This window comes from Choloepus didactylus, chromosome 2, assembly GCF_015220235.1.
Source record: "Choloepus didactylus isolate mChoDid1 chromosome 2, mChoDid1.pri, whole genome shotgun sequence".
NCBI lineage: Eukaryota > Metazoa > Chordata > Mammalia > Pilosa > Megalonychidae > Choloepus > Choloepus didactylus.
The window spans coordinates 175,447,950-175,474,501 of NC_051308.1; the positions used below are offsets into that span (position 1 = coordinate 175,447,950).

The following is a 26,552-nucleotide window of genomic DNA, read 5'->3' on the forward strand; positions in this document are numbered from 1 at the left end:
CTGTTGTACTTCTTAGCTGCGCTTAATGGGACTGCATAAAAGAATGTTCTTGTTCATGAGAAGTGTATATGTGAATTATAGTGTATGTTCAAGGATGTGTGCAGCTAGCTCTCATATGTTCAGAAGACAGAGCAATAGATGATGGATGATAGGGAGGGAGGGAGGGAAAGAAATAGCGATGTGACAGCATGTTAAGGTTGGTGGATTGAGCTATTGGGGGAGGGGGGTCAGCTTATGATGGAATTCTTTGTATGGGGTTAGTAGTGTTTTTGCAACTGTTCCTAGAACTTTGAATTTATTTCAAAAAAAAAGTGTAGTAAGGCTTTATTAAAAAAAAAGAGTATATAGACAAATCTACAGTACAAACAATAGCATGGAATATGATATTTAGTAACCTTACTTGCTCCATTACTTATGCTAGGTCAAATGGTAAATAAATATTCTGAGATTACCTTTAACACCTTACTTTCTACATTACTTCAGAAAACTCAAAAAAATCTACTACTTAGGGTGGTACTACCCAACGCATGATGTTTGGCATAACTGACAAGATCCTGATTTGACTGAACCAATGAGTACATAGCATTTCCAGGAGGTGCAGTTTTAACTGTACAGGAATGGGGATATAACTGATGAAATGATGGCAAAAATTATTTAGGGGCTTCTGGGAGGTTTCCTAGCTTAAAGAGAAGCCCAGGAAGAGATACTAAATTTTCCTCTGGACATTGACATACACATTTGTGAGGTCCGTAACTGCAGGAGCATTTTGATACCAGCCTGAGGATAAAGCTGACACATAGAGAATGGTGGAACCCTGAAGCCTGCCCTATTTATGAACTTCTGGTTATACAAACTATCATATTTCCTTAGTAGGTATGAGGTGTCTCTCCTCCTATCACTGACAAAGCCTCTGACCAAGTGAGATGACAGCAGAACCAGGTCATCATAGTTGAGTCACTGGGACATGGTTTAGAAGTAAGAACATGGTAAAGAACTTAAGTACCTGAGGACTCAGTACAGACCTGAGATGAAGTAAGCTAGAAGATGGAAAGCTCCAGGATCTTTCAAACTAATGCACCTCAATTTTTACAGTGCACTAATCTCTCCTACTTCTTTCACCATTTACCATAAAGCATCTGAGACTTGGTGGGTTTTCAGTGGATTCACTGACTCATTTTTAACATATAGTTCTGCCAACAATGGTTTATTAGATATCTCAGCTCTCTGAAGGAGAAAACTAAAATGGTGAACAGAATGTCAAAAGAAGGGGTAGTTAAAAAGTAAAAACAATCACTACAGAAGTGACAGCTGACAACCAGACATGGAGGAAAGTACACAGACAGAATTCTAGTACCAACTTTACAGTAATGAGTGTTGATAAAATTTCCTTGGAAAAGGTTAGATCATGTTCAATAACTTCTATCATGAAGGGAAGAACATGACTAATCATAATGATTTTTTCCAAATTTGTTAATATTAGAATAATTTGGCACTGGCAAGGGTAGCATTCAGAAAACAAAAAAAAATTGTTACCTCTTGATAATGTTAAACAGATTGTTTATATTAAGCAAAAGTATAATTTGACTGCCAGAAGGAAAAATTACATTGTGGTATTAGGAATTGAACAGTTATAAAATAAATTATTGAAAAAAAAAATTCTTCAGTGAAGTTTTGTTATTAATCAGAAACTCAGTAGACAGACTTTCTGCTGTTTTAGTTTCCATAATATTGACTCAGGTTAATTCTCAGGAAAAACAACTCCATAAATATTTGTCTATATGAAAACAATGGTTTCTGTTTTTGTTTTAAGCAGGTTACAACTATGTTACCAAGAATTTCTTAGTTATCTAAATTGGGCTGATTAAAAAAAAAAAGATAATGAAGCAAAGCTAATGAAATGACATCTAAGAAAACATAAATTTGTAAAAATAAATTTTGTTTTTCTTTCACTTTAAGAGTAATTCATATTCATATAGAAAAATATAAAAATACTGCAAATACAAGGGGAAAATTATCAGTAAGTTAAATATTCAAAGACGAACACCGATAACACTTTGATTTGTATCTACGCAGTCTTTTTGATATCTACACTTTTATACAGTTTATCATAAGGCATATATATGCAAACACATAGAGAATGTAATGACTTTTAAAAAGTAATATCTTTTTTTACTAAATATAATATAAAAAGTTATATGTTCCTAAATAGAATTCACATGTTTCTTGAAGAAAGATTGGAATCTACAGTAACATAAAACAGAAAAAAAAAAAATTCCTGAGTCACAAGCATTACCTTATCATTCAACCCTGCAACAACCATTTTCCAATGAGGCTAAATCATATAAAGGCTAAGTAACTTGCCCAGTCCCACATGGTCAGTTAGTAGCAAGGCTGAGATTTCAACCTGGGTCTGAGCTCATTTATTGGACTTTGCTCATAGCCCTTTCACCTTTGTACCCTTTTGACTGAGAATCTCTAGGCATAGAAATGTTGCACTGCACAACTGCAGGTGTTGCAGTGTTTGTCATAGTTGAAATTTATCACAAGTCTCTTTACACCACAATTTTAATTCTTTAATTTTTGCTGTTGATTAATCTCTGGGTGAATAATGGTAAATATTTTTAAATGTTTAGAAACTTGATTTGAGGTATAATCCACATACAATAAACTGCACAAATTTAAAGTGAACAATTTTGATAAGTTTTGATGTATGTATACAGCTGTAAATCCATCAACATAATCAGTCGTGAACATACGCATCAGCCTAAAACATTTCCTCATTTCCCTGTGCGATCCACACATTCCATCTGTTCACCCCATCTTTGCTGTGTAACCTCACTGTGCTTTCTGTCACTATAGATTAGTTTGCATTTTGAAGTGTTTTATATAAATGGAAATATAAAATATGTACTCTTGCTTTGTCTAGCTTTTCTCACTCAGCATTCTTAGTTTTATTCATCTGTTTTTCTTTTTTTATTGCTGTGTAGAACTTCACTGCATACTCTAAATATAACACAATTTGTTTTTCCATTCATATATTGATGAACATTTGGATTGTTTCCAGTTTTGGGACATTACAGATAAAGCTGCTATGAACATTTATGTACAAGTCTTTGTGTGAACATAGGCTATAATTTCTTTTGGGTAAATACCTAGGAATAAAATGGTTGGATTATGTGGTAGGTATATGTTTAGCAAAGTCTTTTCAAAGTGGGTGTACATTTTCCATTCCCATTAGCAGTGTGAGAGTCCCAGTTGATCCACAGCCTCACCAACCCTTGGTATGGTCAATATAGACTTCTAAATTTTTGCATTTTTAATAAGAATGCAATGGTATTTCGTTGGGGCTTTAATTTGCATTTCTGTAATGACTAAAGATGCTTAGCATCTTTCTTATGCTAACTTGCCATCTGTGTATATTCTTGGTAAAGTGTCTATTCAAATCTTTGGCCCATTGTTTTTATTGGGTTCTTTGTTTACTTATTGAGAATTTTCTATACATTATGGAAATAAGTCCTTTATCAGATATATACTTTGCAAATGTTTTCTCACAGTCTGTGGCTTGTCTTATTATTCTCTTAACAGTGTCTTTTGAAGAGCAGAAGTTTTAAATTGAACAATTGATCAGTTTGTTTTTGGATGGATTGTGATTTTGATATGGTATATAAGAAATCCTTGCCTAATGCAATATCACAATGATTTTCTACCAAGTTTTTTCCTAGAAGTTGTATATATTTTACACCTAAATATTTGCTCCATTTTTAGTTAAAATTTTTATATAGTACAATGTATGGATTGAAGTCTGTTTTCTTTTTTTCATATTGATATCCAATTATTTCAGAACAATTGGTTGAAAAGAGTCTCCTTTCTCCACTAAATTGTCTTTGCATCATTGTCAAAAGTCAGCTGTCCATTTATGTGTGGGTCTATTTCCAGACTCTGTTATGCTCTACTAACTTGATTATGGTAGTTTTTAGGAAGTCTTGAAATCAGGTAATATTAGCCTTCCAAATTTGTTTTTCTTGTTCTATGTTCTTGTGGTTATTATAGGTCCTTTGCAATCCATATGAACTTTAGATTCAGCTTATCAATAGCTACAAAAAAAAAGGCCTATTGGGATTTTGATTGGGATTGTGTTGAATCTATAATCATCTGGAGGAGAATGACTTTTTAACAATATTAAGTTGTTATTAATATTAACAATATTAAGTCATTAATATTTAAGTTGTTATTGACAATATTAAGTTATTAATATTAAAATATTATTAAGTCTTCTGACTTAGGAACAAGGTATATAATTCCATTTATTTATGTATTCTTTCATTTCTCTCAACAATGTTTTATAGTTTTCAGTATACAGGCCTGGCATGCCTTTTGTCACATTTATCCCTAAGCATTTCTAATTGTTATGCTATTATAAAGGGCATTTAAAAATTTCAATTTATCAACTATTCATTTCAAGTGTATATATATTATATAAATACAAATGATTACTGTATAGTGATCTTATATCCTGTGACCTCAAACACGCTCATTAAATCTTGTAGCTTATATGTACATTCCATTAGCTTTTCACCATTGATGATCATGTCATAAGCAAATGAAGACAATTTTACTTCTTTTTCAGTCAGGTTGCCTTTTATTTATTTCTCTTGCCTAATTGTAATGGCTAGAATTTCCATGAGTATGTTTATATAAGTGATGGGAGCAGGCACTGTTGTTTCATTTCCCTGAACTTAGGGGAAAAGCTTTCATTCTTTCACCATAATACAGTGTCAGCTGTATGTTTTTCACAGTTACCCTTTATCGGGTTGAGGAAGGTCCCTTCTATTCTCAGTTTGATGACAGTTTATATCAAGAATTGATGTTAGATTTTATCAAATGCTTTTTCTGAATTTATTGAGATGATCACATGTTTTGTTTTGTCATGATTTCAGTTTGTTAATATGGTTGATTGATTTTCAAATGTTAAACCAACCCGACATTCCTGGAATAAACTGCACTTGTTCATGATGTGTTAGCCTCTTTATATATTTTGGATTTGATTTGCTAAAGTTTTGTTTAGAATTTTAACATCTAATTTCATGATGGACATTGTTCTGCAGTTTCCTTTTCTTGCAATTTCTTTGTCTTGTTTTGATATCAGAGTTATGCTTGTCACATAGAATGAGTTGGGAAATATTCCTTCCTTTCAATATCTAAAAGAGGCCATATTATTTATTTCTTAAATGTTTGGTAGAATTCACCAATCAAACCATCTGGGCCTGGAGTTTTCTTTATGGGAATGTTTTTAACAACAAATTCAATTTATATAGATATATATATAACTATTCAGGTTATCTATTAATTCTTGAGTCTTGAGTGAACTTTGGTAGTTTGTGTCTTCCAAGAAATTTGTCCATTTCATCTAAGTTGTCTAATAATTTGAAGTGAATAATACTCCTTTATTATCTTTTTAATAGCTTTAAAATCTATAGCAATGCAACCAATCTCATTACTAATATTAATTTGTCTTCTCTCTTTCCTGATCAGACTGGCTGGAGATTTATCAATTTTGATTTTCTTAAAGAAACAACTGTTGGTTTCATTGACTTTATTGTGTTTTTTATTTAATTGATTTATATTTTGATCTTTATGATTTCCTTATACTTATTTGCTTTCAATTTGTTCTTCTTTTACTAGCTACTGAAAATGGAAGCAGAGGTCTTTAATTTGAGACCTTCCTTCTTTTCTAATACAGGCACTTATTGCTGTAATTTTCACCCAAAGTACTACTTTAGACACTTTCCATGAAGTATTATATGTTGGTTTTCATTTTTGTTCAGTTTTAAATAATTCCTATTTTTAATTTTTGTTTCTTCTTTGACCTGTGGGTTATTTGAGACTTTGTTATTTAGTTTCTAAATATTTTTGGATTATCCATATATCTGCTACTGATTTCTATTTTAATACTACTGTGCTCACAGATCACACTTTGCCTGACTTGAATCCTTTTAAAATTTTCAATCTTGTTTAATGGACTGACTATGTTCTATCTCAAAAATTCAAAGTGAAATTGAGTAGAAAGCGTATTCTGTTATTGTTAGGTGGAGTGTTCTACAAATGTCGATCTGATCAAGTTGTATGAAAGTTTTGTTCTAGTCCACCATATCCTTGCTGATTACCTGTCTATACTTCCTAACAACTATTGAGGGTACTGAAATCTCTAACTGTAATTATTTATTTCTTCATAGAGTTCTAACAGTTTTTGATTACTGAATTTTGAAACACTACTATTGATTGCATATACATCTAGGATTTTTATGTCCCCTTGATGAACTGACCCCTTGATCATTATGAAATGACCTTCTTTATCCCTGGTAATATTCTTTGCTTTACAATCAATTTTTTTTTCCTTTTAACTAGTGTTAGCATGGTGTGCTGGTTTGGAGCTATTATGTACCCAGAAAAGAATATGTTCTTTTAATCCATTCTTGAGGGAGCAGAACTATTGTTGAGTGGAAACTTTTGATTAGGTTGTTTCCATGAAGATGTGACCTAGCCCATTCAGGGTGGGTCTTAATCCCCTTGCTGGAGTCCTTTATGAGAAGATAAAAGGGAGATGGAATTCAAAGAGCACAGAGAGACATTTTGGAGACATATTTTGGAGGTAGTCATTTAAAGTAGAATCAGGAGAGAAGCTAAGAAAGAAAATGTCCTGGAGAAGCAAGAAGGACCCACAGAAACTGAGAGAGCCATTTTGAAATCAGGGTCCAGGAGAGAAGGACCAGCAGATGTCATCATGTGCTTTCCCATGTGACAGAGGAACCCTAGATGCAAGCAGCCTTTCCTTTTGATGCCTTAATTTGGACATTTTCATGGCCTTAAAACTGTAAATTTGTAACCTAATAAAACCCCACTGAAAAAGTCAACCCATTTCTGGTATATTGCATTCCAGCAGCTTCAGCAAACTGAAACATATGGTATATTTTTTCCATGTTTTTATATTTAACCTGTATGCGTCTGTGGGGTCCCAGGGCCCAGGCCCCTCCCCTCCATTGTGAAAGTGAGTTATTTCATACAGCCGCCTACTTGACCAAGACAGATGTTAAAGGTCATCAGACTTCCCCAAAGGGGGAAAGAATGTACAAATGGTATTGTAAACAAAGCATTAAAACTGCCCCCCCCATCACTGTTGATAACAAATATCCACAACCCTGTGTCACAAGACCCTGCTGAAACTCTGTTCTCACATCCTATGGAATGTCTTTGTTCTAACCCTATAAACCATCCCCTGACCCTATTCCCCACTCTTTGCAGAGTGCTAACTTCCATCTTTTCCAGCTGGCTGCCACCAGGAAGAACCCTCTCCTGTCTGTAAGTCCTATTAAACTCATGTCTAACTCCGTACCTGTCATGTTCTTTGGTCTTGGGGCTGAGCTGGGTTGGAACAGTGTCTTTATATTTGAAGGGCATTTTTTTTTTTTTTTGTATGCAACACACAGTTGGGTATTGATTTTTATCCAATCTGACAATTTCTGCAGTTTATTTGGCTTTTTATACTATTTACAGCTAATATAATTATTGTTCTATTAGGGCTCAAGTCTTCATTATTTTTCTCTTTGTTCCCTTGGATTCTAATTCCTCAGTTTCTTTTTTCTTGGCTTTCTTAACATTTCTTATGTTCCATTTTGATATATTTATAATGTTTTGGGGTATATCACTTCATATAACTTTCTTAGTGGTTATTAAATATTATTATCTACATACGTAACTTATCATAGTCTATTGGTACCAATGTTTTACCAATTCAAGTGAAGTATAGAAACTTTACTTCCATTTAGATCTTTTTGTCTCCACAACTTTTTAAATGACCTTGTCTCCTAATTATTTTATCTACATTGAAATCATATCAAATGGTGTTATAATTTTTTCTTAAAGCATAAAATCTGAGGTAGATGTTAGTCTATTATGCTTGCTTCTATTTTTTTTTTTCCATTCTACTATTCTTCTTTCCTTTGTGAAGTTCTGAGCCACCTTCTGTTATCATTTTCTTTGAGTTTGGAAAATTTTGTTTAGCTATTCTTTAAGGGTAGATATGATAGAAACAAATACTCTTGGTTTTCCCTTATTGGAGAATGTCTTTATTTATCCTCATTCCTGAAGGACAGTTTCACTAGATTTTGTGCTGACAGTTCTTTACTTATAACCCTTAAAAATTGTTGTGCCATTTCCTCCTGGCCTCCATGATTTCAAATGAAAAAGTCTGCCATCATCCCAAGCTGGTGTTCCTTTATAGGTAATGAATTGTTGCTCTCTGGCTGTTTTCAAGATTTTTTTCTTTATCTTTAATTTTCTGAAGTTTAATTATGATGTGTCTTGAGGTGATTTATTTCAGTTTATCCAATTTGCGGTTATCTCAGCTTCTTGAATCTGTAGGCGTATGCTTTTTGCCAATTTGGAGAAGTTTTCAACCATTATTTCTTTGAATACCTCTTCAGTCCCATACACTTTCTCTTCTCCTCTTGGGACACCAATGATAAAAATGTTAGATCTTTTGTTATTTACTCACAGATTTCTGATGCTCTGTTCATTTTCTTTTAGTCTCTTTTCTCTCTATTGTTCACATTGAGTAAATTCTATTAATCTGTCTATGAGTTCACTTATTCTATCCTCTGTTATTTATACTCTGCCACTGAGTCTATTTGGCAAATGTTTTACTTTGGTTATTGTATTTTTCAGTTACCTAGATCCCGTTTGGTCATTATTTGTAACTGACTTATTTACTGTGATGTTCTATTTTTTTCATTTGTCTCAAGAGAAACTGTAATGGTTTTTGAACCATTTTTTGAAGACAACTTCAATTTCCTTGTCAGATAATTCTAACATGTGATTCATCTCAGCATCAATGACAGCTGGTGGTTTCTTTCTCATTCATATTGTGGATTTCCTATTCATTGGTTTAATGAGTGATTTTCAATTATATTCTGGATATTTGGGTTATTATGTTAGGAGACTCTTGATCTGATTTAAATATTCTATTTTAGTGGGCATTTGTCCTGTTTGGATTTAGCATGTAAGTGCTACCTACTTTTATGGGCTTTAGTTTGAATGGCAGTTTAGTTTTCTGAGCCCTTGCAGTGCTATTCTGGTTTGCTTAGTTAGACTGATGCTGCTGGAATTCTTGCTAACCATTGCTTGTGGCATCTGCTGGGATGGAAGACACTTCCTTGGGTTGCTTTGTGGGGGAGAAGCAGGGACAGAAGCCACTGGACCTAGATCTTATGTCAATGGGTGGAGCGTAGGGAGACGCAGAGCTTCACTGCTCCTGCAGCTGCCACCAGATCAAGCTGTGTCATGGATTGGAGCTTCAGATCACCCAAGGCTTTGAGTTCTGCTGCAGCTGGGGGCTCAAACCACCTGCCAACTGAGATTAGGCTTTCCTTGTTTTTTGCTTTTGTTTTTGTTTTTTTGTCTATGCCTATTGGCAGTGCTACATTGCACCCTGTCTATGGATATATAGGATATAAAAACAAAGCCCAGGGAACACAACATGTTATCTTTCTTGAAATCCTACAGTACCCAGCCAGACTACTTTCTTCTTTCAAGATTTTAGAGTTCTTTTATCATTGTCTGTTGAATAAAGCCCAGGGCTGTTAGTTGTATTTAGAGGAGAGAATCATGGAAAAGTGAGTCTATGCCATCTTGTTCCAGAATCAGAAGTTTTTTCCTCTTTCCATCCTGCATTCCTGCCTTCCTGCCTTCCTTCTTTCTTTCATTTCTCTCTTCTTTTTTCCTTGCTTCCTTTCTTTCTCTCTCTCTCTCCTCATTTTCTGGTTATCTCTATCTCTATCCCTATCTCTATCTCTTTCTCTCTCGCTCTCCAGCAGATACTTGTAAGACATATTTATTTTGGAGGTTAAGTAATTAATTTCTTCATTCATTTAAAATATTAAACACCTAAGTGTGAGGCACCATGCAATGGTCTGCAGCAAATAAAAGTGAATAAGACAAATCTCTTGTCCTCAAAAAGTTGTTAATATAATTTTAAAATGTTTCTCAGAATGTGTCTGGTGTGGATCTCATTTAATTGATTTCGCATGGTACATTATAAGACATTTTAATGAGTGATCAGATGTTTTTATAACTTTGAAAAGTATATTCAATTAGGTCTTTGATGATTCTTTTCTTTGAATTGTTCTGATTTCTTTCTTAGGACAATTTATAATTTTTGGCTTGGATTTCCACTCTGGTTCTTCATATATGTCATTGTTTCCCCTTATTATTTATAATTTGGTCATCTTCTCTTGCATTTATGGAGTGTTTCTAGTATTTGTTCTTTAAATTCCCATATTTTTAGAGTTAATTCTGCTTTGATTTATGTTAGTGAAAATTTTAATTCAGCTGTTCATGTTTAGTTACTTTAAAACCCTTACCTTTCTCAGCAAACTTCATTTTTGTTTCTTGCTTTTCCTTTCTATAAAAAAATGTTTTGTCTTCTTGCTTATTTTGCAGCTTGTTATAGAGGACTTATTTTCTAGTGGTTATTGAAAAATTTAAGCAACTTTTCTTCTGGTTTCTGCATTTATTATTTCCAAAGGTTTAATCTTCCTCCTTGGGGTAATTTTTCTTTTTTCTGGCTCTATATCATTTGGCAATATGTCTTCTGTTCTCCCAACACTGTATATGTTCAAGAATTAAAACAAAGCCAGTATTGTGGGAGTACAGGAGGCAAAGGGAATAGAATGTGAGATGAGACTAAAGGACTAGGTACAGACCAGACACTGCAGGGTCTGGTAAACTGTAGTAAGGATTTTGTCTTTCCACAAAAGAAATGGGAAGCATTTTATGATGGAAAGTTTTCAGAACTGTATTTATGAAAGTCACTTACAGGAGTATTTGGCAGAATCTTGGACAGGAACTTTGCAAAGGAGATGACTTGTGAACAGATTCAAAACATGCTTAGAAGACAATTAAGAGGCCTTGAAATTACAGTACACATAGGAGGAAAAGGAGAAAACAGTGTGAAAAATGGCTTCTAGGTTTAGATCTTGTGAATCTAAATGGCTAATAGTACCTAACACTCAGAAATCACTGGAAGTAGCTCAGATTTTGAGGGAAAGATAATGGATTTGGTTTTGGACTTGCTGAGTTTGAGGTACTGTTAAGACATCCAAAAGGATATGTTGAGTAGGCATTTAAATTCAGAGCTTAGCAGGAGATCTGGGCTGGAGGTATCAATTTGTGTCATCTAATTATAGGAATAACTGAGGCTGGGGTGGAGATGAGATTATCTACAGAGAGAATATATTTGGAAAGAAGAAGAGGACATCAAACACATTTCAGAGGCTCTAATATGTAGTGGCTAGGCAGAAGACATTGAGCTTGCAAATGAGTAACCAGAGAGATATGAGGAAAACCAGGAAACTATTGTAATATGGCAGCCAAAGGATTACAGAATTTTCAAAGGGAGGCTGTGACCAACAATATTGATTCCTGTTAAGAAGTCGAGTAAGAAGAGCACCGGAAAAAAAAAAAAAATTGTCTGGCAAATGTGGTAGGCAAAATCCTAAAATGGTCCCAGTGATCACCATGTTTCCTAGTGTTCAAACTTTGTATAATACTCTCTCTTTGGCTGTGGGCAGCACCCGTGACTTGGTTCTATTCAACTGAACATGGCAAAGGTCAAAGTGTAATTAAGGTCCCAAATCTGATTTTGAACAAATCAAAAGCAATATTCTTTCCCAATGGAGCTTCTGATGAGACTGCAGGCAGGTGGATAGAAGTCTGATGAGACCCTGAAGCACAGAAACCAGGTAAGCCATGCTTGGATTCCTGACCCATGGAACCTCTGAGGTAATAAATGTGTGTTTGTGGCAATTTTTTACATAACAATAGAAAACTAATACAGAAACATAGATTATTGGAGATATAAATGAAAACTATTTCAGATGAATGATTGGATAGAAGCCAGATCAGATGGGCTTGGAGGAATGAGTGGGAAATATAAAAAGAGTGAGTATAGATAAATCTTTCAGGAGGGTTGCCTAGTGTACTGGTTTGTATATATTATGTCCCCCAGAAAAAGCCATGTTCTTTGGTGCAATCTTGTGGGGGCAGACATATTAATGTTGATTAAGTTGGAATGTTTGGATTAGGTTGCTTCCATGGAGATGTGACCCACCCAACTGTGGGTGATAACTCTGATTGGATAGTTTCCATGGAGGTGTGGCCCCGCCCATTCAGCATGGTCCTTAGTTTACTGGAGCATTATATAAGCTCAGACAGAAGAAGTGAGCTTGCTACAGCCAAGAGGGACACTTTGAAGAATGCACAGAAGCTGAGAGAGTAGCTGCAGCTGAGACAGACATTGTGAAGACAGCCGTTGGAAGCTGATGCAGATACTTTGAAGAGTACCATTTTGAAACGCAACCTGGGAGCAAGCAGATGCCAGCCACGTGCCTTCCCAGCTAACAGAGGTTTTCCAGACACTATTGGCCACCCTCCAGTGAAGGTACTAGATTGTCGATGCATTACCTTGACACTTTATGGCCTTAAGACTGTAATTTTGAACCAAATAAACCCCTGTTTATAAAAGCCAATCCATCTCTGGTGTTTTGCATTCCAGCAGCATTAGCAAACCAGAACACCTGGGTATAGAACAAAAATGTTTGGCTGTAGATGGGTGGGTTTGTGACTTTAAAGACAAAGTTTTTTTGTTTGTTTTTTTTTAATGGCAAGTAACTTGAGCATGTTTAAAAATCTGTCTTTTAAAAGTATCAAGTTATTTCTACCAAAAGTTTGCTTGGCTTTGCTAGATGCAACACAGGGAGAAATAATTTGCATGGAAGAGTTGGCTAAGAGCTATACTGAATCTGTAGAATCATAGAAATGATGATGAAGAGTAGATGAATTACTGTTTAACAGAAATTATTAACATTATTGCAAGAATTTCAGTTTTAAGTCATTTGTTTGCAACCTGTGCCTTGCCATATATTTTTTGTTTCTAAAAATAGTGGCAATAATTTCCTTGGACGGGAATTTTTGCTATCAAAAATATGTCTTATCATCCTCAAACAAATGGTTAGTTTGAAATAAGAATAACAATAATAGAAAATGGAAAAAGAGAAGAGAGATACAGAGAGAGAGAATGAAAATACACTATATTCCAGTTTCTATAACTGAATACATAATATAAATATCTCCCTGAATTTTCAAAACTACCATACAAGGTGGACTCCATCATTATCCTCATTTTTCAGATACAGAAACTGAGGCTTAGATTTAAAAAACATTACCCAGGGTCCTGCATTTGGTAAATATCATATTAAGGAATAAGTCCTTTTGTGTAACTATAAAGTTAATGTTCTCAAGTACCAGTATGTGCTGCTTCCAACATAAAAAGATATGGTTTCTCTCTTGGATTCTTAATGCCAGTCTATAACAGGACAAGCAGGAGTACTCATTATACTAACAAGGGATAATGAAGACCTTTTTGGAAGGGAATAAAATTTTATAGATTTCTCATTTCTTATTATGTCTTTTCATGCTCAATAATATAATTTGTCCATCTAGGTTCTTTCGGTGACTTATAACACAAGCAACAGTTACATTATTTATCTTACATTAAGCAACGATGAGACTTAACTCTGAAATATGCCTATCATCACTAGTCTTTTTTATCAACAATGATTTAATATCACCTACAGCCAATCATTTGACCCAGGCCAGTGGTTTTCAAACTTGAGCCTGCATTAGACTCTATTACATGGCTTATTAAAACACAGATTGCTGGGCCACCCTCAGAGTTTTTTATTCTGTAGGTGAGGGTTGCAGCGTTAAAATTTGCATTTATGTTAAGTTCCCGGGTGAGGCTGATGCTGCTGGCCTAGAACCACACTTTGAGAACCACTGGCTGGGACCAGGGATCAGAAACAATTTTCTGGAAAGGACCAGATAATAAATAATTTTAGTTTTATGGGCTATGTGGTCTCTGTCACTATCTAATTCCTTTGTAGTACAAAAGCAGCCATAGACAATATATAAGCAAATGGATGGTGACTGTGTTTCAATAAAATTTTATTTACAAAAAAAGGTTGGAAAAGTCAGGCTAGATTTGTCCTGTGGGTCATAGAGAGCCAATCCCTGACCTAGAACAAGCCAGTAAGAGAGTCCTGAAGAAAGTACTTTGTACACGTTGAATAGGAACTCAGGGAGAATCACTTGCAGATTTATCCTCAAAAATACCTTCCAAAATTTTAAAATCTGAATAACTATATCAGAGACTAGCTGATGATGTTAAACCATCATAGAGGAGATACCCCAATGATGACACAATAAAAAGAAGCAATACTTTTATACAAGAGTCTGCATCACATAAACGGTTTTGTTCCAAGATGCTCATAAACTCTAAGTTGTGCTTTAAATGGATAGTTTGTTTCATTAAGAGCTACAAATTTGACACTTAAAAGAAGATTTTTGCTATATTGAATGACGTAAATATCAGCCCAACAAGGTTATCTATTGACTTCATAACAAAACAAAACAAAACAAAACACATTCTACTTGCTATGAATGTGCCCAGTTTTAATGTATTTGGTATTTACCCAGAACAGTTACTTTAATTTAAAATGCCAGTATAACCTTAGCAGCCTATTAAACTATATAATTCAGTGAACCTACTACATTAGCTCCATCTTCGTAAAATGTAAGTTCTTGTAAAAGGACACATTTCAGATAAATTTTTGTCATAATGGAAGATGATTTAGTTCTCTGAAAATTATTATATGCAAAAACCATGAGGAAAGTTAGTATAATGGGTCATCTTATAATCTCAAAATGCAAGCTTATGTCAAAGGTGTCAAACAATCTACTATATGCCACAGGCTAGAAGTATTTAAATAAAATCTATACAGGAAAATTATATATTCCAGTATTTAATAATTTGAAGATGGACAAAAGTGAAGATTTTATGGTAAGATACCTGACTTCCATTTTTCAAAAGCTTTCCTAAATTCAGTTAAATCAAATGTTTCCCTTTGACTCACAGGGTTATATTTACCCCAGATTTTTATTCTTTAGTCTAATGAAGTAGTTTTCAAAGAGTGTTCAGTTAAAAAAAATTAGAGTACTTTGGTCAAATAAAAATGGAAAACGGTTTTAAACACTTCAAAATTTATTTACTGAGGACTTCTCAGAAATATTAATATGCGTGGTATAAATATCTAAGACCTTGTAGATTGTACAGACTTTTGCAATGTCATTTGAACATGGAACTCAATTTTTAGTAGAGTATCTTGAAGCATCTGAGGAACACACTTAAGAAAACAAAGTTCTAAGCAGCTGCATTCAGGTACCATAGGATAATTTGTTTTTAAAAGTCAGTTCACCTCAATTTAACAAATATTTATTGAGTACTTCTATTATTTGAACAAACACTTAAAGATTAACCCTTTAGTTTCACTATGCTACTCACCAAGAGCTATCTAGCACTCAGCTAAGCCTATTAAACATACTTACACTCCTCTTCAGGCCTCTTCCGAAGTGCTGCACGGACCTCTTTACAAGGACTTCTCTGATATTGGGGGGGATTCCTTCCCCTCATTAGATTCTCCATCCTATAAGAGAAAATCAAAAGAGTATTTTAATACCAAACTCTTGATAAACATGGACAAGTTAAATGGTCTAAATCAGGGATGTCTCAGAAGCCTGGTAGAGAACAATAATAATAGTTTCTGCAAGGAGTAAGACAGTAGGGAGTGGCAGGGACTAGGGTAAATTGGAGAATGTTTGACTTTTCCAAGATATTCCAATTTTAAAAATTAGAAAACATCACATTGAAAACACGTATTCTAATTAGAGACTTATTGACTAAAGAGTAATTACTTATAGAGCAAACAGATTTTTAAAAACTCAGGACACCCTTTAGAAATTTAGAACATATCTTTCACCAATATTGTAAATACCAGGCTTCAAGAGTGGAATTGCTGCTTTCTTCCATGCTAATGGCTAAACTGAGAGAGGATTTCTATTTCCAACAATGGTGACTTCTTGAAAAAAGTCATTAAGATAAACTGCACTTTTCAGTTACTAGTTACGGGCAACTAGAAAATTATAACAAAGTCATAAAATGCAATTTGGGTCAGCATATTTATTTTGTGGTCAGTATTTTCTGTTGTTTTCAGTAAACTTTATCATTTTGATCACCCATTGCATTCTCTACTAATTCTGATAACATTAAAAAACACTATTGAATGTTCAGGATTTGAAAATTCAGGAAAAAACTATGGCATTTATTTATCACTGAAAACATAAACTTGGTTTTTTAACATTTACATAATTATGTTAATGGAATCTTACCAGTTTCGATAATTGCCCTGGCAGAGAGCATGTAAACCACTGAAATCAATGTCAGATTTATTGGGGGAGGGGGACTCCTAGGATTATTGGCACAAAGATTATGTTTCCAATGTCCAAAGAGGAAATTGGGAAATGATGACCCCATAAAAGCAATATTTAAAATGGTGTAAAATATGTGATAAATAATATTTTGTACTGGATTAGTAACATAATATCACTCCTATGGGAAGCTGTTACTGGTTCTTTAAAACACTGCTTCAAATATACTTCCTGCAGACAATCCATTTATATACAGGGCTTCTTTGTGTGTGGTTGTGAGAAATAGAGGGAGATGGAGAAAGAGAGAGAGAGAGAATTGTCATATGCCCATGGCTGTGTACAATGTGCAAGAAAATATTTCTTAATTTGCAATGATAACTTGTACCTTGGTTTCACTTGAAGTTCATTGCAAATGAGAAAAAATGTTACTTTCCTGAGGCTATGACAATATAATGACAGGAAGCCAAATGGGAACACGAAGAGTTTCAGGCATAATTTGCTTTAATACTATATATGGGGAGGGGGTGGATTATGCTTCCAGTTCTGTCCCTGCAGTTTCACCATGAGGACTGGCAATGAAAAACCAAATTAAATCACATTTTCTAGTTTCTTGACTCTTGAATTAAGTCACTTGTGCAATTGGCAGTATGTTTCTGCAAATGCCTGGATTTCCATGATGAGTTAGTAACAAATTAAGTGAACTTATTATTATTCACCAATATTTACAAGCTTAGGATAGTAAAATACAGCAAACATACCATCTGTGATACAACTGTCTGCATTGTATTACATTGAGATATAATTTTAAAAACTAATTTTACTCATGATTACACTATAATGTGGAATGGTAACTTATCCTGCTTGGAAATTTAGGTAAACTTCTCTCTTGGATAAGCTGTTATTTTCCTTCTATATCTCTGACTATCTAATATGTGAAAATAAAACTGAACTAATTGATTTCCATGTAACCATGATTAAGGGCACGTCAGAGAAATAGAAAGACTTGCTAGAAACTACTTCCAGGGCTCTGGGAAATTTTTACTCAACTGTCTGCCATTGGCATCAAAGATTCGCAAATCAGCCACCCAAGGAATCACTGTGCGCAAAGGTTACGTTATGGGAACACTCACAAGCAAATATGCAGGAGATTATGCAATGTTAATAATACCGCATGGCTTAATGGCAAAGAGCCTGGATTCTGGAACTAGATTGTGTGGGCTGATTAGTGAAAGTTACTTACCTGCTTTGTGCCTTAATTTTCTCAGTTGTAAAATGGGTATAACATTAGCTACCTTGTAGGATTATTGTAAGGATTTACTGTGTTAACATGTAAAATGCTTTGCATTGCGTCTATTATAATGCAAGAGCTCAATAAGTATAGCTGTTCATAATTATCCTGAATAAAAATGAGATAATATATTAAAATTTTAAATTTCCAGTATGTTAGGAGAAATTTGAACACTCTGGCCTTTATTTAATAAAGAAAATGAACAGATGAACTGCTTAGAATAAAAAGTATTCTAAAATTATGTTCTGTTTATTAAAGAAACACAAAACAGGCATGTGCACAAATCCTCAATTTTCAGAGAAGAGCAACATAATATAATATACTAACATCTTATTCAATAACATCTAAGGGATTATTATTATATAATCTCCCAATGATTCTAACATGAATAAAAGTGTGTCAATATCCTCAAGAATTAAGTAAAGCACTGTATAAATTATTCTTTCTTAAGAATTTAGAAGATAGTTCAAAATTTTATAGTGTTATTTGGTTTTCATAAGAATAATGAAAATATTTTATAATATACTGCCATTTACCATCTATTTCATTTAATCCTTAAAAAAAAACCTTCTGAAAGAACATTTTATAGATGAGGAAACTTTTTACAGAAAGGCACAGTGACTTGCTCATGGCCACTAAGGAAGAGGCTCAAATGTGATTTAATCAACTCCTCTGATGGTGATAGTTTTTCCACCATCTTAGAATAGTTGCTTCTTAATCCATTATATACATGAGTCCATGATTATTTATTATAATTCCACCAGGAGACTGGATACCTGAGATTCTACTATCTAAAGCATATTTAATTGTGGCAAAATTCTTATGAAATATAACATTGCATGTATATATATATATATATACACACACATACATACATGATCAGTATGTAATTGACAGATCACATTATATATTGGTCTGTTGATTACATGTTGATTGTTGATCATTTAGATATTGTGGCTAAAATGTTTGCTTCCATGGATGACATTTTAAGTTTTTGAAAATGGCCAAAAATATAACTGGGGCCAAAGAAATTTACTATAAATTATATAAATGAAACACTAATAGATAAAAAAATAGAAACAACATTAAAACATCCTTTCTTTCTTTGGTAAGCTAAATATTATGCCTATTGGAAAAACCACTTTGAATAAAGTTAAAAGCTTTTCCTAGCAATGCTCATGCCCAAACGATCATGTAACCGTGAGATTTCCATCTTTCTGAGGTTACACTTCTGACTGCTTGAACTCTTCCAACAGCATCGTCAGTGATCTACTCTACAGTTTGCATCAAATCGTCAGACAAAATGACTAAGAATGAAGTCTTGAAGCACATTCAGGATATAACAAAGGAGCTTTTCTATCAACTCTCAAGCTTGGCAAGCCACCAGTGGGAGTGTGTTAACAGTTCCAGTATGGAGAGATTAAGTGTGATGACCACAAGCTAGACAGATGTCTAATAACTCATTGAAGAGCTCTGAAATGTGCAGAGCTACATGTTCAGCTGCTGGGAAGAGACAGGGGTAGCAGGATTACTATCAAACAATATGAAACCACAAACAAAGGTTATGAGCAAAAGGTGTTCCCAAACTTAGCTAGACATCCAAATCACCTGAGGAGCTTTAAACAAATACAGATCTCTGGTTCCCAATACTAAAGGTTCTATCTAATTTAGTAGGCTGGGTCAGGCCCAGGTAGATACATTTTTAATATTAATCAAGTGCTTTAAAGTAGTCAGATCTATACTGGTCAAGATACTGGCATTTGGGAACCCTTGTGAATTAAAAAAAATACACACTTGGAGCTACAGGAGAAAGAGGTTCAATCTAGGAAATAAAGTCATCTAATACAGACATGGGGTGATGGCTGGGAAAGAGACAACAATTAGGACAGGCACCATAAAAAATGAAGAGAGTAAACAAGGAGGTGCAATCAAATAGGATGCCTGTTGCCTGGACGTCCATCAGATGAATCTAAAGGCTGCCCATATAAAAGGCTTCTAATTTCAATAATGAAATGATTTCCTCCAACAAGATTTGGCAGACTAGGCTACATCCAAGAACAAGGTTGGTTGATGTAAGATTGTGGATTGGCATGGGGGTGGCTAGTGAATAAAAGAAGTGAAGCTTGGGAAAAATGTGGATGAAATGGGTATAAATTGGATAGATGAGGAAGAAGGGGAATGACTGACTTACTGAAGGACAAGGGAGTTGGGTTAAGAGAATATACCTATTCCTATACTTATACCCATTCTCTGTCATCCTTACTTTACCAATGGTTAACCTGAAGTGATGTTAAGTAACTTGCTCCTAAGTTTGCATACAGGGAGTAAGTGCAAAAACAGGATTTAAACCCATATCTGTGTGATTCCAAAGACATGCTACTAACTACTGTGTGGACTGTGCAACAGAACTTTTTGCAATGATGGAAATGATGCAGAAATGATCATTTTCTGCAATGATGATATCTGTGCTGTCCAATACAGTAGCTGCTAGCCACATGCAGTTATTGAATACCTGAAATGTGCTAGTGGAGCAAAGAAATGCAAATTTCAAAATTATATTTAATTTTAATTTATTTAGATTTAAATTAAAATAACCACATGTGACTAGTGGCTACATATTGGACAGGATAGCTTACCTAGAAGCCCCTTTTCAGCACCTGCTAGTGACAGTATCTCCAAGACTTCTAAACTAAAGTCAACAAGAGCTGGGAAATGAAGTGTTGCAAAGTGTCCCTTACAGGGGTCTGTTAACTCCTCATTGTAGCAGCAGCCCACAGTACCCTCCAGGAGCCTCCTTGCAGAACCATACTTTTTCATGCAACTATGGTTTTCAACTATGGAGCACTCTTCTTAGGACATCTAAATTCTTTGAATACACACTTGAAACTCCTTCCTGTCTCAGAGCGTTTACTCATGCTGCTCCTTTTTCTTTGAAAAATCCTCCTCCTACTCTATCTGAATAATGTCTTATCATCGTGCCAGACATCACTACAATATCACTTCTTGAGGGTTTCTCTGACCCTTTATTCTAATTAGGTCCCAAAATATGGTTCCATCCCATACCCTGGAGTTTTCCATCACAGCACCTATCATAAACTACAATTATATATTGGTTGTCTGGCATTTTTGTTTTTCTGCCTTTTTGCTAGTTTGAAGGCTCCTCGAAGGCAGAGACAACGTCTATTTACTCTCTATTCTATCTGAAGAACCTAGCACAGCATTTGGCATTCATAAAATGTTTGTTGTCCAAATAAATAAATAAATCTATATCTCCCGTCCCTGCCACAAGTAAAAAGATACGTCCCTGGGATCACTCTGAGTGACTAAGGTAGTCAAATTAATGAGTGACCTTCCAAACTCTGCTGTGGTTCCCTCACCCAACCCACATGCTCCTTCTCATTCAATGGCACCTCCTAATGCTTTTCTAGTAGGTCATCAACTTATACTCAACAACAGCGTGTCACCATTCCACTCCTCACCACCTGCCAAGCAAGATCCAAAATCAGAAAGTAGATCATATAATCCAGAATTCCCACTGCTGCAGGGCCTCCAGGATGGGAGGGTAAAGACAGGATAAGATCCCAGGGGAGCTGCCCACATCAGTGTGAATGCAACTCTGTGGGGTCTTTTTCCCAAAAGAACCTCAGGAATTCCCTGTGCCCCACAGGTGAAGACAGAAGATGATAAGAAAGGAAAAGCGATTTAATCATGACATCAAAGAAATCAACTGAAAAATAAAAAGTAAAATCAATTTGCTTAACCTACAAGATACCAAAGGCACTAAGGTTCTTTATTTACCCTCTCAATTAGCTTATTACCATATTTGCTGCTTTGTATGCATAAGCGAACCTGGAGATAAATAGTAATTAATGGCTTATTAGATAAATAGACAATTCAAATGTACAATCCTAAATGAAGTTCAGTGCAAATGCCCCTTTTCTTTGTGCTCTGCAGGTTCCCTATGTCTCCCTAAGGACTTTCTTAGGTGTGTTTTAATCAGTTAAATAGATGTAAAATAAATTACAAAGAGTAAAGATCTTTGTCGTATTCGTTTCTAGGAAGGTAAAAGTCTCAATTATGTTTTAATAATTAACTGTCTTTAAACAATCCTGAACAAATTCAAGCATTTAAAAAAAATCAAACTGTGGCATTTCATTCTGTTTTTATTTAACTTGATTGCAAGCAGAATTGGATACAATAAACTACATACCTATAAATAAAAACAAATCCTTATATTTAGAATGATAATCAATACGAGTAGCAAGTTAAGTGTGACATTACAGTAAAATGTGGTAGCATTTGTAGCCTCCAAACTTTGCAATGAATGTACAAGGAACATTTTTGTTAAAATACAAAGCTATACAATATTGACCACAACCTGAAAATTCACCCACATTAGTCTTAGAGAAAAGAAGGTGCTGCCTTTTAGCTCATCAGAGTTCAAAGATTAAGATGTGTATCATGTGGCACCATTTTCCTTTCCATGGCATCTCCATTTCCCCAGTATCCCTTAGCATAGGGCCTAGCTTTTGGTAAAAACTCCATAAATATTTAATAAATGACTTAAAAAGAAAGAACATTTTTCTTCTTTGCCATTCCAAATTTTTTCCATCCATGAAGGCCTATTTTTAAGTCCCAGTTCCATTCAGAAACATTTCTCAACTTGCCTGCTGCGCTTGCCTTCTGGATCTTCCATATTCCTCATTATATCTAGTAAAACTTTGGAAGAGTGGCCAGTGATTTTATTCATTTCAATGTGTCTTTATTCACACAGATTCCAAATTACTTGAGGGCTTTGATATAATACAATATAGTTGTCAAAATACTTTCCCATAATTTATGTCATTTCATTTTCATGTCAATTCTGAAAAAGGTATTAATACAATACCTATTTATACATAAGGTAACTAGAAACTGAGCAATTCAATGACCAAAGCAAAGTAACACAAACAGGCTATTATAAGAACTTGAATACTGGTCCTTTGACATCCACATCTGAGTCCTTATTTCACTATGTCCCCAGGCATATGAAATAGTATGTCAGGCTTTTCTTTCTTCTAGTGTCTCATAACATAGAATTCTTACCAAGTAAGTCATACATAGATGTTGAATAAATCTTTACATATTGAATACGTATGGCTTATTGTCACTTTGACTTATATTTCTATAGGTCTAATACTTCAACAGAAATAATTTGTGGAAAACTGAAATAAATAAAAAAAGGCATTAAATGAATACTGACTAAATATGCATATGGAAGAAGAGAGAACAAGGTTGCTATATGTGGTGGTTTGAGGCTGCATGTACCCCAGAAAAACATGTTCCTAAAGGTAATCCATTCCTTTGGATGTGGACCCATTGTAAGAAGGAACTTTTGATGACGCTACTTCAGTTAAGATGTGATCCACTTCAATCAAGATGGCTTTTAATCCTCTTACTGGAGTCCTTTATAAGAGAATGAAATTTAGACAAGAAGAGAGAAAAGCAGGAAAGCAAGAAGCTGAAAGTGACAAAACCTGGGAAGGGAAGGGAGAGACCAGCAGACGGCACCATGTGCCTAGCCATGTGGTGGAGGAGCCAAAGACTGCAGGCAGCTGGTCTTCAGGAAAGAAGCATCGCCTTGATGATGCCTTGATTTGGACATTTTCACTGCCTCAAAACTATAAACTAATAAATTCTCATCATTCAAGCCAACTCATTTCATGGTATCTGCTTAAGCAGCCTAGGAAACTAAAACTATATTATTGTGGGAAATAGTGAGTAGTTGTCTGCTTCTGCGCCAGTAAAGAGAAGAGTAAGGAGCAATATGCTGTGACCCTCCATCTTCACAAAGCCCTAACACCAAGTTTGCTCCCCAGATCTCCAGAATTCATTATATGGCTTCAGATTCAAGAAAAAAGAAGAAAGAGTCAAAGAAGCAGGGAGAAAGTGCTCTTACTTCATCTCTGAGCTGCTATTATTTTTTGTGGAAGGTTGAGCCTGAAACAGTGAACCAAACCCCAGAGGAGGGCTGTTGAATGTAGGCATGTAAGGCATGCAATAGCCATTGAAGAGTCTCAAGTGTTTTTAAAAATCTAATTTGAACTGCAAATGGCAGTGCAAAAATAATCAATACCCAATTTTCTCAGCCAAATACGTCAAGTTGATAGTAAGGACAAATTGAAGTTAAACAGCAAGATTATTGCAAAAAGAAACCATACCTCTTACTTAAACTGTTAGAAAAAGAGTGAAATGCTCAACAGAACAGAAAGGTAGGTGAGATGCTGTGGAGAAGAATCTGAATGCCTGATTTTAAGGCCAGTGATGACTTATCAAAATTACAAGGATCAGCAAAACCTAGACTCTACCTTTTGTAAATGACAAACTAGATCTGGAGTGTGAATAGTATATAATTTACTCTGTAGAGGTGGCAGTAAACAATTGCTCCATGAAAAACATATGAAGTTAATGAGAATAACATGAGTAGCAATGGGAAAAAAAAGTCAAGCTGCTTATAAACACAGGGAATTGCAGTATTTCAGTATTTAAAAATCTAGTTTTAAACAGGTTTTCTTCTATTTTTAAAAACACATTAGTGTTTCTTATCCATACACAAAGAAATACTGTGTCAAAAGTCTGTTATCTTTATGACAGTATTCTTTTATTAATAAAATAAGTTAGCGCAAGGTTTGCCTTAAATGGCAAGCTTCTCTTAGTGAAGGTCCATACAGAAATAATTGATTTGTACATGCAAGATTGAGCTATGTGTTTATTGCCTTAATTACAAAAGAATAAACAATTAAATTCACTAAACTCAGAATTATTAAAGATTAAATCTTTCAAAACTACACAATTAAGTGAATAAACTAACAGAAACATTTGTCTACAAAAATGAATTCACAGGGATTGCAAAAGTGTAAGGGAGGTTTAATAAGAAACGATCAAAATCAGCACATACAAAATATTCAAAAGATGTTTATCTTACTCCCAAGAGCAAGAACAAAGTTGGTAACATAAAAGATATACATCAATTAAAGAACGGCATGAATTCTTGAAAACTGTCCTAATGCTGAATCAACATAATTATGCAAAGATAAAATTGAAACAAAAACAGAAAAAAATTAGTGCTTTAATGAAATTACTACCACTTGGTTTACCATAATATTACAAAAGAAATGTGCATTAATGATCTGTCATTTTCTTTAATTTAATAGTTTATGGCAATTAGCCTTTTAAAAAAAAGTATTTTGAATAAGGTGAAATATCAAAATACAATATAATTATCTGCATTCTAGATATTAATACAATTAAATACATTCATAAAACTAGTTTGATTCCTTTTCTTCATTGTCTCTCCCACACTTTCAATCTAAAAGAGGAGGAAGACATCTAGATCAACATCTGGGTTTCATGCTTTTCAGGGGAGACATATTTATGAAATGAGGAGACTAACGCCACCAGAATACAGAATAATTTCTTTTCTGGAAGCCTGCTATGATTTCAGCTATACCCACCCAACTGCCTCTCCCTGTCGTATTAAGGGTCCCTACCTATACATCTTATCACCACTGACTTCACTAAAAAACCTTGAGGGCAGCAATTATATCATCAAACAGGACCTAGCATAGTCCACTGAACACAGTAGAAATTAAATATTTTTAAAGGATTGAATGAAGGGTGTTCAAAATAAATGTATTCCCTAAACCATTCTATTGTAGTTTATGGTTATAAAGTACTTTAAAATATATTATTTATTCCTCATAAAGACCATATGAGCATAGTCTTTTACAGATGAAGAAATTGGGAGTAACCTACCCAAGGTAAGAAGCAAAGACAGACACAATCCCAGATTTTCTGATTTCTGCTGATCTCATCTGTGCAGAGATGTCTAAATGAAGGAACTGCTCTACTCATGTCCAGATTATTCCACCTTCACCTGGAGCCTTTTAAAGTCCCTGAGTACTACTCATAATATGGTGGTCATTTAGAGGCAGAAAATGTATGTGGAAAGAATGTAATGATTTTGCAAGAAAAGCATGCATTTCTTTCTCAAAATGCTTTGGGGAAAGTTGGGAAATATGAATAAATATTTTTCTCTCCAAAATGTGCATAAATATCTAAAAGATATACCATAACGAGTATATAAATGTAGTATATAATAATCTTTGTAACTCAGGAATGTAAAGAACAAGTTTTTCCCTGAAGTTCTGCTTCAGCCTGTTCTTTTGCATTCTTTTCCTGATGAACCTTTTTGAGCTCTAGATATATTCCACAAGCTAATGGTTCTCATTCACTAGCCCCTGAGGTCTTTTGAGTATTTGGACAACGTTCAGGTAAATTCTCTGAAATTATTACTTGCAGCACTAACACACAGGGGATACTCTGTAAGCATTTTATTTTGTTTTAATAAATGAACTGTTAGGATTAATCCTGTGAGCACGATTTGATGGGATAAAAGAAAATTTCAGAATCATTATCATTTATAATTTCTCATATTTTCTAAAGCAAAGAATACTTTCAATACCTTACTACTTCATACTGAGATGAGAAAATAGAACATGCTGTACTTTTTCTGGGGAAAGAAGAGTCAAGATGACTCATTTATTTAGGAAAATACGATTCTGGGGAAAACCCAATCGAGTTCTCCTTTAAAAATGAGTGAACACCCTAACAGCCTGAACTACTATGATAGACATCATATAATTCTGTGCTAATTCTAGTAGCATTTTAAAAACTCTGCTTTTTTCTAAAATGTTGTAAGGTCACGAGGATCATATCACAATGTGCACAGCAATTTCACATCAAAACTCCCTGCCTAGCATTTCTCTTCTCAGTTCCTTCCCACTAAGCAACCAGAATGGTTTCCTTTTCTTTCTTTCTTTTTTGGCTTTTTCCCATTGGTTTCTTT

General features: G+C 34.5%; 1 protein-coding gene across 8 annotated transcripts in view; it reads right to left on the bottom strand.

Moving 5' to 3' along the window:
- Positions 1 to 26,552, bottom strand: part of LRRC7 (leucine rich repeat containing 7) — a 618,288-nt gene that overhangs the window by 493,409 nt on the left and 98,327 nt on the right. For all 8 annotated transcript variants that reach the window (XR_005215335.1, XM_037826923.1, XM_037826929.1 and 5 more), the window contains exon 2: positions 15,499 to 15,596. Coding sequence is in view for 7 of the 8 variants with exons in the window: in XM_037826923.1 (XP_037682851.1) it covers positions 15,499 to 15,596 (98 nt within the window). In the remaining variant the exon portion in view is untranslated. The remainder of the gene's footprint in view (positions 1 to 15,498; positions 15,597 to 26,552) is intronic.